Here is a 19,178-nt window from a genome sequence, read left to right on the forward strand (position 1 = left end):
GCCCCAGTCTCCCTCCTCGCGGCGCGCGCCCCTCAGGGAGTGTACGAGGTCACTTGGGGGTAATGGGGTGAAACAGTCTCCAAACCCTAGGAGGAGAGGGGAAGGGACCCCAAAAGGACCCAACGCGGACCTGGGGCAAGAAAACACAGCGGGAGAAAGGAGTCGCCCCAAAACATTGGGAGAAGGGCCGGGCCAGCCGAGGCGTCCGCTCGCCGGAGGGACCACAGGGCGGCGCTAGAGGCCTGCGCGCAGGGGTGTGCGCTCGGCGGGGCAGGGGCGCGCTCTGCAGCCGGCTCCCAGCGGCGCCCCGGAGCCCCGCGACCGCCCCGACCCCGGCCGCTGGGGCCCCGCCGGGCTGGGCTGGCATTGACCGCCGCCCTGGCGAGAGCATCGACTTCTGCGCGGAGAAATGAATAGATCGGCTCTTAACTCCTCGGACCCCGAGCCGCCGCGGTGGGGCTGGGCACCGTCGGTCCTCGCAGGCCGCGCCCCGGGAAGCCCCGGGATCCCCAGCGCCTCCCACGCCGCGTGCCTCGGCGGCTGCAGGAGCCCGACCGTCTTAGGCCGGGGAGGGGGCGGTAAGGGCGAGCAAAGGGTCCCGGAGCAGGGACCCTCGGGCAGAGAGGGCGGGCGAGGGCCGCCCGGAGCGCCCACCCCTGCCCAGAGGACGAGAGAGAGAGAGAGAGAGAGGCACGCGGAGGACTCTCCGCCGGACCCGCTGCCCCGACGCGGACAGACAGACAGACCGGCAGCCTGGTTTGGGAAGGCGACCGGACAGAGGCAGGCCCAGGATCTTGGCTGTGGCCGAGGGACTTGGCTGGGACCGAGCCTCGCGCGAAAGCGGGCGTGGCGGCCCCCGGGTGGCTGCGAGGGGCCGGGAGAGGCGGACCGCCTGCGCGTTCGGGACCTGTTCGCGGTCCCGCAGGGGTTCAGCAAGCTCGCCCCGCCGGCGCCTGCCAGGAGCCACCCAGCGGGTGTCAGGGCTCCCGCAGTAGAATGTCCCCCCCAGCCCAGCCCAGCGCAGCCCCGGCCACGGCCCCCCTCCTCCGCCGGCAGCGCGGCCCCACGTGAGAGAGTCCGCAGGGGCGATAGGGGAGCTCGGTCCCCAGACAACCACCCCCTGTATTTTGGCCTTATTTCCCCCAACAGACCTGTCCCCCCTCAGTTGTCAGGCTAAATATTTTGGCTTGGCGGGAAGGGCGGAGAGAGCCGGAGGTCCCCGCAAGCCAATCCGTTTGGCCCTGGGGCGGGGAGGGCGGGGGCTGGGCGCGGCCCCCGTGCGCCCGGAGATAGCGCGTCTCTGCGGCCACCTGCCGCTCCTCCCGCCCGGGTGCCCCGCGGCCGCGAGGATCCGGGCCGCTCTCCCGGGCGGGTCCGCGCCGCTCTCCCGGGCGAGCTCCCCAGGCTTCGGTTCGACTCTTGCTCCGGGTTGGCAGGCCTCCTAGGCTGCCATTTGCTCGCACCCTGTGAGCCCTTCTCCCTCTGGAGGCCTCTCCGCATCTGCTCCGTTGCGGTCTGCCTCTCCGTCCTCATCTCTCTGTCTCTTGGTTCGGACTGAGTCTCTGTCTGGGGCTGGGCCACCGGCTGCTGTCGGTGGCTGGCTGTGGCTGTCTTTGTGTCCCTGTGGCTCTCATTCGGTCTCCTGCTATCTCTGTGTGGGATTCCCCCTCGGTGGGTCCCTACCCTTCCCTCCCCCTTGAAGCCTGCCTCTCTGTGTCCCTTAGGGTTTGCCAGACCCTTTTTCTCCCCGGAGCCGTCTGCAGAAGCCGGGACTGGGCACGAGGCAGGGCTGGGACAATGGCAGTACCCAGGCTGGGCGCATGGGTAGCACACCTGCTCCTGATCCTCCTCTCCTTGGGATCTGGCCTGGACACACTAGAGGGTGAGTCGCCCAACACTGTCTCCTGGACCCCCATCTCCACCCCTCCCACACCCCCCGGCAAGCCCGGAGGCCAGACAACTGAGTGTCCAGCCGGAACACAGGTGTTTACCTCCTGCAGCATGGAGACTGTGGTTAGCTCTCAGAAGGACTTCCCACCAGCAGGGGCAGTTAAGTCTCCCACATAAGCATTTCCTCTCAGTTCCCTGGGATGCGAGAAGGACCTTGAGAGAGAGATGAAGAGATGCCCTCCATTCCCACTTATGAAACCCTGATCCCAGTACACCTGAATGAGAATGGCAGGATGGAGGCAGTCTTAGGGCTCATGTCCAAGGCCACTGAACTCGACAGGCACCAGGATGGGATGGGTAGCTCAGAACTGGGCACCATGAATTAACCGAACCCATTGTGCAGACGGGGAACTGAGGCTCAGAGGACTGGGAGGGAAAGCTGACCAGTGCCCAGGGCCTGGTCCCATGGCCCCCACACTCAGGGCCCCCACACTGGGATGGAGGGTGCCTTGCACTAGCCCTTCTGGTCAGAGGCTTCCCGTGTGCAGAGTTTGGGAGGGGAAGACAATCTAGACCAGGGGGCCCACATGGGGGTTGCGGGGAGCCTGGTGGGGGCCGGGGGGGGGGGAACAGAAGCTGAGCAGCAGGATTCCAAAGGGGAAGGATTAAGAGCGCGGCCTTCCCCAACCCCACCATCGCCTTCCGGACCGAGACGGTTCAGGGTCCGGCTCTGTGCGCCCAGATGGCAGGTCCCGTGACGCCCTCAGACCCAGGGCTCCCAGGAGCAGGTCGGAGACAGGAAAGCTGCAAATGGGTTGGGGTCAGGGGTCCCCCCGAACAGCACTGGTTGGGAAGGCATTGCCGGCAGGGAAGAGAGAGCCCTCCCCTCCCCTCCTCCACTCTGCACCAGGACGGGCTACCACGGATGCCAGCCAGGGGCACGGTTGTCAGGAGGGGGCACGTCCCTGGGAGGGGCCCGGAGGGTGGCGTTTGCTTGTTTGGTCACAGGGGACCCAGATGTCCTGTTCCCAGTGCAGCTCTGTGCAGGGCCGTGTCCTGAGGAGAGGCAGGCAGGGGTTAATCTGTGAAGGTCGAGGATTTGTTTTTCCAAATGACTCCCATCAGGGGAGCCCTAGAGAGGCAGGGGCATGAGGGAAAGTGGCATGTGGGCGCCTTGTAGGCCCTGATTGGCCTTTGCCTGGAGGGCTAGAAGTGTTTTCTCATTCTGTCTTGGGCGGGGGAGGCGTGTGCGCGCGCCCGTGTGTACCTGTGTGTGCTCAGACACACACACAGGAACTGGGCAGAGCCAAGCACGGAGACCCTTAGGGATGACAGGGAGAAGGTGTGATATAAGCCCCAGGGGGCCGCCTCCTCAGCGGGGGCTGGGCAGGGGTGGGGGAGTGGGGGTGGGCTGTGGCAGAGTGCCCAGAGCCAGGCAGGGAGCGAGGGAGCGGAGGCTAGCCAGCCGAGCAGGCTTGAGTAGATAAAGGCCGAGCAGATCAAGAATTCAGACTTGCATCTCCTGCTGCCGAAGGAGCAAAGTGAGAGCACCCTTTGGGCCCGGGTACCCAGCCCGCTCCGGGGACTGGTCCTTGGTGCCTTGGGGAGAGAGACGAAAGTGGGCCTGGGTCAGAAGAAGGCGGACACACCCCGGTCCCCAGGAGAGGAGCAGACTTGGGAACCAAATGTCCGTGGATTCAAACTATGGTCCCGGGTGTCTCTAGCCCTGGACTGAGCGCCGTGCAGGGACACGGTGCTGACCAGCAGCGCCCCACCCCCTCCCTAGAGGGTGACAGAAACATGGATGGCACCTGTGGGTGCCGGGGCCGGTGCTGCCCAGCCTGGGGGGGAAGTGAGTGACTCAGGCCAGGATCGGAGGAGGCGGGCTGGACCTGCGGTTCGTGGGACGAGCGCTGAGTGTGTGGCCAGGCCAAGGAACCCCGCCGGGGCTGGCGTAACTCGTGTGGGCCTGTGTGTGTCAGCGCCGCGCCATGTCAGCCTGAGGGATTTTAAGTTTGAACTTCCGGCGATGGGGAGCTGGAACGTCCCTTCCAGCGTAAAGCAATGCGGGGAGCAGACACGGCGCTCCCTCAGGCCAGGCTGGAAAGGGAGGTATGAGGCGCTGGTCTCAGCCGTGGAATCCGCTCGTTGGTCAGACATTGCCCGAGCACCGGCTTCGTGCCAGGCACTATCCCAGGCACCACGGAGACAGCCATGAGTCATTCCGAGATCCCTGCCCTTCTGGAGCTTACCGTAAACAAAATAAGGAAATTGTATATTAGCCAGTGTAAAGATTTAAGGAGAAAAATAAAGTAGGAAGCGGGGGGCAAGGGGTATTTAAAAGGAGGGTTAGAGACGGCCTCCTTGAGGAGGGGACATCTGCGCAGAGACTTGAAGGAGGTGAGGGACCATCTAGAGGGAACAGTGTTCTAGTCAGGGGGAACAGAAGGTGCAAAGGCCTCAGGGCAGAAGCTTGGCTGACCTGTTTGAGGAACAGCAAAAATGTCAGTGTGGCTGAAGAAGAGAGAGCAGGGGATGGGGTCAGAGAGGCCGCAGAGGCCTTGCCAGCGGGGGTAAGGACATGAACTTAAAAGAGGTGGAGGAATGGGAGCCCACCTTTTTTGAGAAGACCCTTTGGCTCTCCAGGGCAGAACAGACCAGGAGGGAACCGGGGCGGCAGTGGGCCCTTCAAGCTGCCAGGAGCCTCGGAAGCTGGGGAGGAGGCCACAGCAGCGCCCTGCTCCCGGGCGATGTCCTGCTCCCGGAGAGGCTCCCCTTCCCCAAATCTTCCCCAGGCAGGATGGGGTGCCGGGCCCGAGCTGCACTGACGGCCACTGCCGCCTGTGCCCACAGTGTGTCCCAGCCTGGACATCCGCTCGGAGGTGGCCGAGCTGCGCCGTCTGGAGAACTGCAGCGTGGTGGAGGGCCATCTGCAGATCCTGCTCATGTTCACGGCCACCGGCGAGGACTTCCGCGGCCTCAGCTTCCCACGCCTCACTCAGGTCACGGACTACCTGCTCCTCTTCCGCGTCTATGGCCTGGAGAGCCTGCGGGACCTCTTCCCCAACCTGGCGGTGGTGCGCGGCGCCCGCCTCTTCCTGGGCTACGCACTGGTCATCTACGAGATGCCGCACCTGCGGGACGTGGGGCTGCCGGCGCTGGGGGCCGTGCTGCGCGGGGCCGTGCGGGTGGAGAAGAACCAGGAGCTGTGCCACCTCTCCACCATCGACTGGGGCCTACTGCAGCCCTCACCTGGCGCCAACCACATTGTGGGCAACAAGCTGCGTGAGGAGTGTGCGGATGTGTGCCCCGGCGTGCTGGGTGCCACCGGCCAGCCCTGCGCCAGGACCACCTTCAGCGGGCACACCGACTACAGGTGCTGGACCTCCAGCCACTGCCAGAGAGGTGAGCCCCAGCCCAGAACACCAGCGGGGGTGGGCCCACAGGGAGGGCAGGGGCGGGTGGGGTGGGCGTTGGGCGGCCACAGAATGGGTCAGAAAAATTCAATAACTGAGTTGGCACAAGGTCATCAAGGGACCGTGCAGGACAACAGCCAGAAGTCAAGGAGAGGGGACAGGACATGTGCGAGGTGGGCATAGGGGAGGGAAGCCACATGGGGCAGCGGCTAAGTACAAGGCCAGACGGCCTGGGCTCTGTCCGGTCTTAGCTGTGCAACCTACTGGCTTCGCTCGGGGTGCGTGTCTGAGCCCGTCCCCTCATCTGTAGGGTAAGCGTGGGGTCGTTAGGGGCAATGAGCTATTCTCTCAGCATTAGACCAGTGCCTGGGCCCTGGTGGGGGTTCTAGGTTCCTGATAAAAGTGGTCCTAGCACAGGTGATGCAGGGCAGGCTGGCCGTATTTGGGGGGAGGGGAGCCGGGTGGGCGGGGAAAGGGGGAGCTCACTGAGGACAGCACAGTGGGGTCTTCCTCAGCAAGTAAGGGGCCTGGAGAGAAAACAGAAGGAAGGAAGCAGAGCAAAGGGGGAAGTGACGGGAGGAGGAAACAGAAGTTACAGGGGAGAAAAGGAAAAGCTTCCAGAAGCTAGGACAAGACCTGGCGTCCCCAGCCCTCACCCAAAGCCTCAGCGTCACAGCAGAAGTGTAACCAGATCCCTTCTGTGTCCGCTGGGCCCCACGTGTCCATGCCCCTGTGTTGGCTGTAAACACCGTGGCTGCTCGTCCTCTCTCATGTACAGTATCAACACGTCCTCCCTGACCCCACCACACACCCACTCCCAGACAGCAGGCTGCCACCCGCACACTTCGCACACCTTGGGCCCCCAGCCCCAACCCCCAACGGCGGCCACTTTGGGTGGCCCCCACCTAGGGCATAGAGCCAGGGAGGGTGGAGGTGTGGACAGGTGAGATGAGGGGGGGTGCCCCCTCCCTGCACACACACTCACAGGCCCACCGGCCCCAGGCCTCACTGCCCAGGAGAGGGGGTGCGTTCCCCCGGCACCATGCCCAGTGACGAGCTGAGCACCGGGCCCAGACAGGACAGCAGGCTGGGGAGAAGCAGTCCAGGTAGACAAGGTCATTGCTCTGTCCTGAGCTCTGAACCCCCACCAGGTGCTGTGGGCGATGGGAAGCCACAGAGAGGGGCCATGATCCTGGTCCTCAAGAGCCCCATCTGGGGCAAAGCAAGCCAGCAGCCACTGTCATCTGCACTGGAGGAATCTGGATGCCACCCTTCAGTGTTATCCCAGGGGAGGGGTTGGCACCGGGACGGGGGTGTCGGGGGGAGGCCTAACTCCGCACTCTGTCCACAGTGTGTCCCTGTCCCCATGGGCTGGCCTGCACAGCTGGGGGGGAGTGCTGCCACTCCGAATGCCTAGGGGGCTGCAGCCGACCAGAGGACCCCCGGGCCTGCCTGGCCTGTCGTCACCTCTACTTCCAGGGCGCCTGTCACCGGGCCTGCCCTCCAGGCACCTACCAGCATGAGTCCTGGCGCTGTGTCACGGCAGAGCGCTGTGCCAGCCTGCGCTCTGTGCCCGGCCGCGCCTCCGCCTTCGGCGTCCACGAGGGCAGCTGCCTGGCCCAGTGCCCCTCGGGCTTCACCCGCAACAGCAGCAGGTGAGTGTCGGGCATGGGGGCACTCTTGGATCAGTGAGGGGGTCCCCACTGGTCCGGGGCTCACTCCACACCTCCGCTTGCCCCTGCTAGCATATTCTGCCACAAGTGTGAGGGGCTGTGCCCCAAAGAGTGCAAGGTGGGCACCAAGACCATCGACTCCATCCAGGTGGCACAGGACCTGGCGGGCTGCACCCATGTGGAGGGGAGCCTCATCGTCAACCTTCGCCAAGGCTGTCAGTACCTTCCTCGGGGCACACCTCTGCCCCTGGCCATGCCCCTGACAGTGACCCAGCTAAAGCCCTGCTTTCTGTCACCCTTGGTCCCAGTCCTCAGGGCCCCCTCCCTGCTACTCCTGCCATCAGCACCTTCCCCCCCACTCCCCCTGCCAGCCATACACCTTCCCAGCCCGGCTCCAGCCCTGTCTTCCCCGGTTCCAGATAACCTAGAGCCGGAGCTACAGCAAAGCCTGGGGCTCATCGAGACCATCACTGGCTTCCTCAAAATCAAGCACTCCTTTGCCCTCGTGTCCCTGGGCTTTTTCAGGAACCTCAAATTAATCCGAGGGGACGCCATGGTGGATGGGTAAGGGGTCAGAAACAGCCTCTCCCGCTATCCCGCTATCACATGTCCTCCCTAACATTCCCCAAACAGGGGGAGAGAGCATGGGCTCTGGAGTCAGCTCTGTGGCGTATGTGTGACACTGGGTAGGTTACTTAACTTCTGTGGTCCTCAATTTTCTCATCTGTAAAATGAGTTTAATATAACACTACTTCTTTCTTTCTTTCTTTCTTTTTTAAGATTTTTTATTTATTTATCTGACAGACAGAGATCACAAGTAGGCAGAGAGGCAGGCAGAGAGAGAGGAGGAAGCAGGCTCCCTGCTGAGCAGAGAGCCCGATGTGGGGCTCGATCCCAGGATCCTGAGATCATGACCTGAGCCAAAGGCAGAGGCTTAACCCACTGAGCCACGCAGGCGCCCCTGACACTGCTTCTTTCTTAGGGTTGTTGTGAATATTACTTACATTGTTGTGTGCAAAGCACTTAAAACAGTGCAGGGAACACATATATTCTATATCGTTTATGGTGACATCAGACTCCACATAGGTCACCACTGCTTTCTGACGCTCTCAATAGCAGAGCGAGACCACCTGGGTTTGAAACCGATCCCCGCCACCTACCAGTCAAGACCTACCTATAACATAGCTAGGAGTTTTCAAAACACGGAGAATGTTTTGTTTTATTTTTATTTATTTATTTAGACTTTATTTATTTGTTTGTTTGTTTGTTTATTCACGAGAGACAGAGAGAGAAGCAGAGGGAGAAGCAGACTTCCTGCCTGGGATGACGACCTAAGCCAGAGGCAGATGCTTAACTGACTGAGTCACCCAGGCGTCCCTGTTTTATTTTATTTTATTTTGTTTTATTTTACTTATTTACAAGAGAGACAGAGAGAGAGAGAGAGAGAATGAGAGAGCACACACCTGTTCGTGGGCCGGGAGTGGGGGGCTAGCAGAGGAAGAGAGAGGCTTCACACCAGAGTAGAGCTCTAGAGGGGTTTTGAAGTCACCAGCCTGAGATCATGACCTTGAGATCACCACCTGGAGCCAAAGTCAAGAGGGCGTTCAACCCACTGAGCCCCCCAGGCACCCCCAGAGAATTTCTACATTATCATCTAGCTGAGTGGTTTCTCATGTCTCTCCTAAACTGCTGTGGACCCCCAGGGGTACCCACACTCCAGCTGGAGAGACATAGCCCCAGGCTGAGGGCCCCTTCTCCCCTGTGCCCCCAGCTCAGCCCCTCCAGGAGGGGCCCATAAGGCGATCGGGTTCCCCACCCCTTGCCTCCACCTCCCCTGCAGCGCAAGGTCTCTCCCCCACCCCCACCCCCCCGCCCAGGAACTACACTCTGTACGTGCTGGACAACCAGAACCTACAACAGCTGGGGTCCTGGGTGGCTGCCGGGCTCACCATTCCCGTGGGCAAGATCTACTTCGCCTTCAACCCTCGCCTCTGCTTGGAGCACATCTACCGCCTGGAGGAGGTGACCGGCACTCGGGGACGGCAAAACAAGGCCGAGATCAACCCCCGAACCAATGGAGACCGCGCCGCCTGTGAGGCCCGACACCGCAACCCCACAGCTAAGGACCCCCAGAAACCCCGACGCGCGCACGCGCACTGAAACACACCAGACACGACCCTGGGGTGTGGGGGGGGGACGTTTGCCCCGGACGACGTGATAGGTTCTTTTCGGGGGCCGCTCCGCGGGTGGCCTCCGCTGGGTCAGGGTGGGGGCTCGGAGCAGGCGACTCGGGCCGAGGCAGACGCGGCTGACAGCAGGTGTTGGCCCCTCGCCCCCCCAGGCCAGACTCGCACCCTGCGCTTCGTGTCCAACGTGACGCAGGCCGACAGCATCTTGCTGCGCTGGGAGCGCTACGAGCCGCTGGAGGCTCGCGACCTGCTCAGCTTCATCGTGTACTACAAGGAGTCGTGAGTGCGGGGGGGTGGGGCTAGAGGGGCGGGGCCAGAGTCCCCCCTCTGTGGGCGGGGTCAGACCTGGTCCCACCCATCTGTTCCCAAATGCAGCCAGGTGAGGGGTGAGGACAGAGCGCTGGGGTGCAGAGTGGCAAGAAGCCAGGACCCCTAAGTCTCACTCCCTTGTAGGGCCCACGCCTGGCTCTCCCTTCACCTTATTCACCCCTCCGTGCCTCAGTTTCACCTCAGCAGTGAAATGGGAGGACAGTCAGGACTTCTGAGAGACCAGGAGAGGCGCCCCGCTGGGAAGGCTCGGATAATTAAACTTCAATTCACTATGTTAATGTTCTGTGCTGACCACAGGCTCCTGCCCCAGCAGCGGTTTGGGGAGCACCCACTAATTTGGCCAGTTTTATGCGGAGCTCTGCCAGCATTTCATTAAAACCTAAGGAAGGGAGGGAGGCGGGACAGCCGAGGACGGGCTGGTTTTGCTTTGGAGAGAGCGTACTGACCATAGTAGGAGGGACCGTGGTTAGACCACAGGAAGGATCTCTCCAAAAGCATGGCTAGGAATCAAAACAAGAATTCTTAGAGGAGAAAAGTGGGTTCGGGATGGCAGGCCGGGAGGGCAGCGTGGGGAGCGTTTCCACGTCTACAGTCGACAGAAGAGGGAGACACCTAGCTTGGAAGCCTTCCTGTGGATTCAGATGGGGGGGTCTTCGTTTCCCTAGCACAGGGCCTGGGGGGAGGACGGAGGGCCTGTCAATGGCGCCAGGCCAGCTCAAATGGCCAAGGCTCTCCTGGGCCTCACTGGGAGGTGAAGGTCCCCAGCATGGGGAGCTGGAGGGTTTGCTAAATACAGACTCCTGGGCCCCATCCCCACAGATTCCGAGTCAGTTAGTCATGGGGAGAGCCCGAGAATCCACATTTCTAACAAGCTCCCAGATAATCCTGGTCCATAGACCACACTTCGAAGAACACTAAAGTGGGCTGGACGTGTGCAGAGCACCCCCTGCCTGGCTCGTGCGGCTCACAGTCCACACAGCTGTACCCAGCTGCCTCTGGGCTCAGAAGGTAGAGAATCCCAAGTGTCCTTCAGGAAGCTCCCCTAGCATCATGGCCTCACAGCCTGACTGTGGCTTTGCTGGCTCAGACCTGCTGTGGGTCCTGGCCCAGTCCCAGCTCTCAGCAGACCCACCCACTGGGTGCTCCCAAGGAGCGCGTGCCTTCACGCACACGGGAAGAATGACACTGACCTTCTTATGGTGGTTCAGAAAGGGCGGGAGTGCTAGAAACTGGGCTGGGGCTGAGCCTCCCCTCAGCTCTAGGGATGGGGTGTTCAGCCCATTCCAGAACGCCACAGAGCACATAGGTCCAGACGCCTGTGGGACCCAGAGCTGGAACCTGCTGGATGTGGAGCTGCCCTTAAGCCGCACCCAGGAACCCGGGGTGACTCTTGCACCCCTCAAGCCTTGGACACAATATGCAGTGTTTGTAAGGGCCATCACACTGACCACCGCTGAGGACAGTCCCCACCAAGGAGCCCAGAGCCCCATCGTCTACCTCCGAACCCTGCCGGCGGGTATGCGGAAGACTTTGAAGGGGGTGGGAGCTGGATACCTGAGCCCTGTTGGGAACGCGGGAACCCAGGCACCAGAAATAGGGAAGCTGGGTCTTTCAACACCAGGCCCTAGGGACTGGGAAGCCAGATGTTTGAGTCCTGGAGAGAACAGAGGGCATCAGCCTAAGGTCCTAGGGACGCTGTGGGTGGGAGAGGGCAGGGGGAATACTTGAGCCAATTCAAGGGCCTTCGAGGGCTGTGGGAAGGCCAGGATTCTGCGTTCCAGGAAGGGGAGGTTCCTTGGGAGAATGCGAAGGGCTTGGACCCCAGAGAAGGGCCATTACCAGACAGTACCAGAAAGGGGGATCCGCGGCGCCTCAGTCGCACCTACCTGCGTCCCCAGCGCCCACGGTGCCCCAGGACGTCATCTCCACGTCCAACTCCTCGTCCCACCTGCTGGTGCGCTGGAAGCCGCCGACTCAGCGCAACGGGAACATCACCTACTACCTGGTGCTGTGGCAGCGTCTGGCGGAGGACGGCGACCTCTACCTCAACGACTACTGCCACCGCGGTGCGCAGGGCAGCGGCGCAGGCCGAAGGGTCGGGGCGGCGGCGCCGGGGGGCTGTCCGTCTGACCGCGCCTCTTCCCCGCGCCGCGCCAGGCTTGCGGCTGCCCACCAGCCACAGCGACCCCCGCTTCGACCGCGAAGACGAGGAGCCGGAAGCCGAGACGGAGCCCGGCTGCTGCCCCTGCCAGCACCCCCCTCCCGGGCAGGTCCTGCCGCCGCTGGAGGCGCAGGAGGCCTCCTTCCAGAAGAAGTTCGAAAACTTTCTGCACAACGCCATCACCATCCCCAAGTGCGTCCCGCGCCGGGGGCGGGGATGGGGCGGGCCTGGAGGGCCTGGAGGGCGGGGCGGGGGCGGGGCCTGACGCAGCCCTCCCTGGTCTCCCCAGATCCCCCTGGAAGGTGACGTCCATCCATAAGAACCCTCACAGGTGAGCCGGGCGGGACGGAGGGGTGGCGGTCCCGGGGCGCGGCCGCGGCTCTGACTCGCGCCCTCCCCAGGGACTCGGGGAGGCAGCGCCGGGCCGCCGGGGCCCTCCGGCTTGGGGGAAACACCTCGGATTTCGAGATCCAGGAGGACAAAGTGCCCCGGGAGCGCGCAGTGTTGAGTGGCCTGCGTCACTTCACGGAATATCGCATAGACATCCACGCCTGCAACCACGCGGCGCACACCGTGGGCTGCAGCGCCGCCACCTTCGTCTTCGCGCGCACCATGCCCCACAGTAGGTTCTCCCCCCGCCCCGCCCCCACCCGCGGGACTCTACCCAGGTAGTGCCCCAACGTTCCACGTCCACACGTCCCCAGTCCCCACAAGCCCTGAGGTTCCTGGACCCTCGAGATTAGCCCCCAGGCGCTTGGACGTGAAGCTGAGGGGCGGGGCTGCCTGCTGCCCTCTCCTGCAGGAGAAGCCGATGGCATCCCAGGGAAGGTGGCCTGGGAGGCGGCCAGCAAAAGCAGTGTCCTCCTGCGCTGGCTGGAGCCACCGGACCCCAACGGACTCATCCTCAAATACGAAATCAAGTACCGCCGCTTGGGAGAGGTAGGTACCGTGGGAACCCCCAAACCCGGACCCAGACGGCATGTCCGCCCTCTTCCCAGCCAGCTGTTCTGCCCTGCCCTCAGGAGGCCACCGTGCTGTGTGTGTCCCGACTGCGGTACGCCAAGTTCGGGGGCGTCCAGCTGGCCCTGCTACCCCCTGGAAACTACTCTGCCAGAGTCCGGGCAACCTCGCTGGCAGGCAATGGCTCCTGGACAGAAAGCATCGCTTTCTATGTCCCCGGCCCAGGTAAGGGTGGCCCTGGTCCCAGACATGCACCCCCACAGCCCCAGCTGGGTCCCCAGCCACGTCTCCTGTGGTAGAAACCAGAGGAACGTGGTGGCCACTCCACCGGGTCCCTGTTCTCACTTCCCATGGTGAAAACAGAAGTGTCCTCTACCCTCTGACTTCTCCATCTTTGACCCTACCATCTGCTGCCCTCTGACCACCAGAGGAGGAAGACTCCGGGGGGCTGCACGTCCTTCTCACTGTCACCCCCGTGGGGCTCATGCTGCTCATCATTCTTGCTGCCCTTGGTTTCTTCTACGGCAGGAAGAGGTGACGACGCCGGGTCCCACCGGTTCCCATCCCCCTCCCCCAACCCCCCCCCCCCCCCAGCCCTCATGACAGGGTCGGTCCCTGAAAGGTCGTATAAGAGAACATTCCTTAGAAACAATAACATCCCCTGAGGGCAGCATGGGGGAGACCCCCTTTCAGCCTGAGGGACCAAGTTTCCCTGATGTTACCAGTGCAGGTCTTCCCTCCGCGGACTCCCCAGTCTGGGCACACTGGGAGTATTCATTTGGTCACCGCGTTCTCAGCCAAGGAAGCAGGGGAAGAGACAGGAGACCTCACCAAGTGCCCTGGGTTGGTTGGTGCCAGATGCCCTGGGGCTGAACACAAGAGGGAAATGGAGGCAGAATTTTGATTAGCCGGCTTTTAAGGATTAGCGGAGGAGGCAGGAGCCGCCCTCCTCCTGCCCTCCCTGTCCGCAGTCTGTCAGATCCCAGACCCCAGGCCTAGGACAAAGACCCGCTTGGAAACTGTCTGGGGCTCCCCAGGGACGGCCTGGCCAGGGACGGGAGGACGGGAGGAAGGGGCTTCGGTCTTCCTTGCAGTACCCTCTTTCTCGTTCTCTGACATTGCTCCTTCCTTCCTGAGGACCCTTCCAGCCTGACCCCCCCCACCCCCCTTGCAGAAGCAGCACCCTGTATGCCTCTGTGAATCCGGAGTACTTCAGCGCCTCTGAGAGTAGGTCCGGGAGTGGCGGGACAGGGGTGTGGGAAGGGGAGGCAGGAGGAGAGGAGAGGCAGGCTCCGGGAGACTTTCTTAGACAAGGCCGCCTTGGGACCCAAGCCTTTCCCAAGAGGAGAGAGGCGGGTGGGGGCGCGGCAGAGGCCGTGTTCCTGCCGCATGACTCGCACCTCCTCTCAGTGTACGTCCCCGATGAGTGGGAGGTGCCTCGGGAGCAGATCTCCATAATCCGGGAACTGGGCCAGGGCTCCTTTGGGATGGTATACGAGGGGCTGGCACAAGGGCTGGAGGCCGGAGAGGAGTCCACACCCGTGGCCCTGAAGACCGTCAATGAGCTGGCCAGTCCACGAGAACGCATCGAGTTCCTCAAGGAAGCCTCTGTCATGAAGGCATTCAAGTGTCACCATGTGGTAAGGAAGGATCGGGGACACTGCCAGGGTAGGGTCCATAATTACGGTGAAAGTCACATGATAAGAAGGATAGGGTGGGGCGCCTGGGTGGCTCAGTGGGTTAAGCCGCTGCCTTCAGCTCAGGTCATGATCTCAGGGTCCTGGGATTGAGTCCCGCATCGGGCTCTCTGCTCAGCAGGGACCCTGCTTCCTCCTCTCTCTCTCTCTGCCTGCCTCTCTGCCTACTTGTGATCTCTGTCTGTCAAATAAATAAATAAATCTTTAAAAAAAATAAAAAAAGAAGGATAGGGTCAAGGATGAGGTCAGGGTGCCATCAAGGTCAGGGTTGGGACTGAGGTAAAAGTCATGGTTAGGGTTAGAGTTAGAGTAGGGTTAGGTTAGAGTCATGGTGGGGCCATGGCAGAACCACAGCTAGGGCTGTGATCCGTCATCGATGGGGGTCAGTATTGAGCGTCTAGATCATTATGAGGGTCATGATTGGGATCAAGGTCAGAATTGGGTGAATCCTGAAGATTGGAATGACAGATACGATCAAAGTCATGGGTTAGAGTCAGTGTCATTGGCAGATTAGAATTAGGATTACAGTCATGGTTGGGTTTAGGGTCAGGGTTGGTGTCAAGGTCAGGTGGTGGTCACAGTAGGGCAACATTTTGGCCAGGTGAGTAAAAGGTCAGGGTGTTGGGTGGACCTGCAACCAGGCTCTTTGTCTGTCCCAGGTACGTCTCCTGGGTGTGGTGTCCCAGGGCCAGCCAACTCTGGTCATCATGGAGTTAATGACCCGGGGGGACCTCAAGAGCCATCTTCGATCTCTGCGGCCCGAGTCAGAGGTGGAGACCCAGAAGACCCTAGGCCACGGGGCTGGGGAGTTAGAGAAGACATGGGCACAGTTGTGGGGAGATGGTTGGGCAGGAGTCCAACCTCTAGGTTCCTTCTTCATCAGCCCCCTCTCTTGGCCCTAGAACAACCCAGGGCTCCCACGGCCAGCGCTGGGAGATATGATCCAGATGGCTGGTGAGATTGCAGATGGCATGGCCTACCTTGCTGCCAACAAGTTTGTGCACCGAGATCTGGCGGCCCGGAACTGCATGGTGTCCCAGGACTTCACTGTCAAGATTGGGGGTACAGATGGTGCCGGGCGGGCATGGGGCAGCCTGAGGAACAGAGGGACTCTCCCTAAGCTGGGCTGGGAGACTCAGGCCCACCCGACAGCCTGTCCCTCACAGCCTCTCCGTCCAAGGCCAGAGGTCCTGGGGCGGGATGATCTCAGGTTGAGCGCTCACATTTCAGAATTCTTGGAAGCTATGGAGGGGGAGAAGGCCAGGAGAGGTATCCCTGGGCAGGGGCTGGCATGTGCTTCTGCTGCCCCCATCCCTGTCCACCCTCACTTTCCAGACTTTGGGATGACTCGAGACGTGTACGAAACTGACTATTACCGCAAGGGTGGGAAGGGGCTGCTGCCCGTGCGCTGGATGGCCCCCGAGTCCCTCAAAGATGGAATCTTCACTACGCACTCGGATGTCTGGTGGGGGCTGGCTGGAGCAGAGGGTTTGGGGGATGTGGAGGTGGGGTCCGGGATGAGGCCTGGATGTGCTGAGCAGCGTGCAAGGTGCTGGGCTCAAGCCCTTCTGCGTGTCCTCCAGGTCCTTCGGTGTGGTGCTCTGGGAGATCGTGACCTTGGCCGAACAGCCCTACCAGGGCTTATCCAACGAGCAGGTGCTCAAGTTTGTCATGGATGGTGGGGTCCTGGAGGAGCTGGAGAGCTGTCCCCTTCAGCTGTAAGTCACCCCCCACACCCCACCCCTTCCTCATCCCTGCTCTGTGTACCCACCCTGCCCCCATGACTCCGGCCCGCCTCTTCTGATGCGCTCTTGTCCAGCGGTCCCCAGCTGAGTCTTCCCCACTACAGCCCTGCTTACTCTCCTGGGGTCCTCCCAGAGGCAGGCTCCCACGGCCCCTTGCAGCAGCCGGCCCACTCTCATGCTGTCCCCGCCCCACCAGGCAGGAGCTGATGCGCCGCTGTTGGCAGCAGAGCCCGCGCCTGCGACCCGCCTTCACCCACATCCTGGACAGCATCCGGGGCGAGCTGCGGCCTTCCTTCCGTCTCTTTTCCTTCTACTACAGTCCAGAGTGCCGGGCGGCCCGCGGGGCGCTGCCGCCTGATGTCAAACCTGACTCTCTGCCCAACCCAGAAGAGGCTTCCTCAGGCTGCCGCCCCCAAAATGGGGGTCCGGGGCACTGAGGGGCACCGTATTCCCCGGATGACTGGCGGAGAGGAAGGGTCCTGACCTTTGTGGCCATGAAGTGTGCAGACATTCACACCCCATCCCATGCTCAGAAAGGCCAGGGGGTGCCCCGGCTGCACGAGGGGGCGGGAGAGGAAAGATGGGGTGAGGGGCTCAGAGCGGACTCGCCCTTAAGGAGTCCAGAGACTTTCAAGATTTCTTCGGGAGTCTGAGTTCTCCACGAGAAAGTGAACAAGGTCCCAGCCCGAGTGGAGGAGAGGCCCCGGCCCTCAGAGAGGAGGCCCTACTCAGACGGGGCTCACCCACCCGGAAGGTGGGGTCCAGAGAACCCCAGCCTCAGCTTTAGGTCTCCTGTGGACATGTGGCGCCCTCCGCACACTGGAAACCAGCAGAGCAGCCCGCTTCAGGCCTCCCTGTCCTTGTCTGGAATGCTGGGGGTGGGGTGTCTCGCAGCCCCCCTCTGCCCCACATCAGGTGCTGTGGGGGGAACCCAGAGACCTGGGTGAGCAGAGGTCCCAGCCCAGCCGGGTAGCTTGCCCGCCCCCTTCCTCTCCTTCGCTGAACCCAGGAACCCCCCAGATTGGTGCTCCTCCTCCCTCGTCCCCAGGCACATGCCTCCGTGCAGTTTCCCCGCTTCTCGAAGGCCCTTCCCCTCCACCTCCCTCCCCCTTGGGTGACTGGGGCTTCAAGAGCCTTGCTTCCTCCCTGCCCTCGCTCCTGCGCGGCACCCCTGCCTCTCACGGGAAGGCTGGAGAAAACGCAATAAATGCGGGTCTCTTTGTGCCCTGGCCCCGGACAGCCCATTACCTCTCCGTCTATCTGGAGCTAACACGGGCTGAACTTCCTCCCTCCTCCTTGGGGACTTGACCCTGAGGTGGGGATACAGGATAAGCGCGGCTGTCCGCAGCTCCGCCAGGACCTGACCTGCCAGCGTCCCCGTGGCGGTGGCGCAGGACGACCTCGCTGTTATCTGCCGCTCAAGCAGGCCCCCGCGGCCGAGCCGCCCCCCGCCCTCATCTCTGGGGGGCCCCTCGCGGTTCCGGGGGCGGACAGAGCGGGGGAGGGGCCCTGATGCCCGGTGGGCGCTGGACGCCCCCAGCCGCAGCCGGGCAGGGAGGCGCATCCGCTCGGAGCCTGCGTGTCCGCTCCCTGTAGTCCCGCGCGCCGGAACAGAGATGCCCCCGGGCATGCGGCAGGAGCCCAGCGGAGTCTCTCTCCGGGCTCCGATGTCAAGGCCGGCGGGACATTTGCGGGGAGGAGCAGCAGATAAAGGACTGAAGTCTCGGGGAGGAGGCCGGCGGCAGAAGGGCTGGCGGGGCTCGGGTTCTGTACCGGCCTCTCCGGGTCCGGCCTCGGGGCCGCGCTCCCAGGTGGCCACGCGCGGCCGCACACGCGGAGCCTGGGGAGAGTCTGCGGAGACCGTGTCTGCCCGAGCGCTTACAGCTCCTGTGCCCTGCCGGGGTCAAGATGGGCGGCAAGGACCCCCGGTCCCCTGGACCCCTGCCCTGACCCTGCCGGTCACTGGTCGCTGAAGCAACAGTGACCCCCAATGGTTGCTGGTGGAACCACAGCGTAGCGAGCCGGGAGCGCGGGAGGTTCTCTCCCCGGGGGGGCTGGTCTCTGACGGCATCCCGGGGACTAGGAGGGAGGGTCGCTCCACACAGGAGCCCCGGGGGGAGACCCACAGCCTCCCACGGAGCACACGGCCCCGACAGCAGCAGTGGGCTCAAGCCTTCTCCCCGCCACCCATACCCCTAACCTGCAGAGTCCTGCACACGGCCTGTCCCACATGCAGGGTGGTCTGGATGGGGACGGACTGAAGGAAGGGACTGAAAGGAAGAAAGGAGAGTTGAGTAGGTGGCGGCTCTTGATGAGCCCGCGGGAGCACGGTCAGGAGCTTGAGAGCAAGGCTTCAGCCACCCCTGATGACTGACAGAGTAGGGGTCTCAAAGGGGCTGCATGGCAGAGTTTCAAGGTCCCTGCTGTGGCTGTGGGACGGGGGTTCCGAGTGGGTGTGGTGAGGAGGGGGGGGTGGGGGCACTCCGCCCTAACTCGGGGGTATTTGTCCTTCTCCAAAGCCAGGACACTAGCCCCTGGCCCAGAATCGTGGGCAACAGTATTGTAGGAATCTTGGCCCCCAATATTGGATATCAGATGTCCCCTCATTCGGTTCCTGGGAAGGCAGGACATCGGAACAGTTGGGGCTTCCAGCACTGAGCAGGCCAGGAGCCACTCCCCCCCACCTGCATGGTTCCCACCACAGCAGGGGAGAGAGGGGGGGGCCCTGGGAAGAAGGAAGTGCTTCTTCACCAGCAGCACAAAGATGGTGACTGAAATCCTAGGAGGAAGGGGGGGATCCGTTAGAGGGCACAAGAGAGTCCTTCCTGCCTCTCTCCCAGCAATGACCCCCTGCGGCTGCGGCTCTGAACCACAGAGGCCTTCTCCGCTGTCAGGATGGGGAAGAATGGGGAAGGCTGGGTGCTGGGGGGTGGGGAGGGGAGACGCGCAGACCAGCGGGGGATGGGAGCCCAGAACCTGTTTCCCACGCAGTGGAAGCTTGGACGCTCACCCCCCCCACCGACATCTTACCTCCCCCTCCACTTGTGAGCACAACAGGGACACTTTCCGCTTGGTCACTTCCAGATATGAAGGGGCAGAGGATGAAGGGACCTCTTG

General features: G+C 62.6%; 1 protein-coding gene across 2 annotated transcripts; it reads left to right on the forward strand.

Annotated features, from left to right (window-relative positions):
* Window positions 1-1,322: 1,322 nt before the first annotated feature.
* Window positions 1,323-17,303, forward strand: INSRR (insulin receptor related receptor). 2 transcript variants are annotated; one of them, XM_032318077.1, is made up of 23 exons: window positions 1,323-1,547; window positions 1,725-1,882; window positions 4,744-5,295; window positions 6,658-6,961; window positions 7,052-7,194; window positions 7,399-7,543; window positions 8,857-9,071; window positions 9,321-9,447; window positions 10,776-11,014; window positions 11,397-11,564; window positions 11,656-11,851; window positions 11,949-11,990; window positions 12,061-12,281; window positions 12,462-12,598; window positions 12,682-12,844; window positions 13,048-13,153; window positions 13,794-13,846; window positions 14,030-14,259; window positions 14,976-15,086; window positions 15,219-15,378; window positions 15,652-15,781; window positions 15,900-16,034; window positions 16,258-17,303. In XM_032318077.1, exons 2-23 carry the CDS (start codon window positions 1,798-1,800, stop codon window positions 16,496-16,498), a joined length of 3,903 nt encoding a protein of 1,300 aa, XP_032173968.1. In that variant the 5' UTR covers window positions 1,323-1,547; window positions 1,725-1,797; the 3' UTR covers window positions 16,499-17,303. The 2 variants fall into 2 exon arrangements, with proteins under 2 accessions (XP_032173968.1, XP_032173966.1); XM_032318075.1 differs by having other exon boundaries at window positions 13,794-14,259; window positions 15,219-16,034.
* The last annotated feature ends 1,875 nt before the right edge of the window (window positions 17,304-19,178 follow it).

This window comes from Mustela erminea, chromosome 17, assembly GCF_009829155.1.
Source record: "Mustela erminea isolate mMusErm1 chromosome 17, mMusErm1.Pri, whole genome shotgun sequence".
In the NCBI taxonomy this organism is placed as follows: Eukaryota; Metazoa; Chordata; class Mammalia; order Carnivora; family Mustelidae; genus Mustela; species Mustela erminea.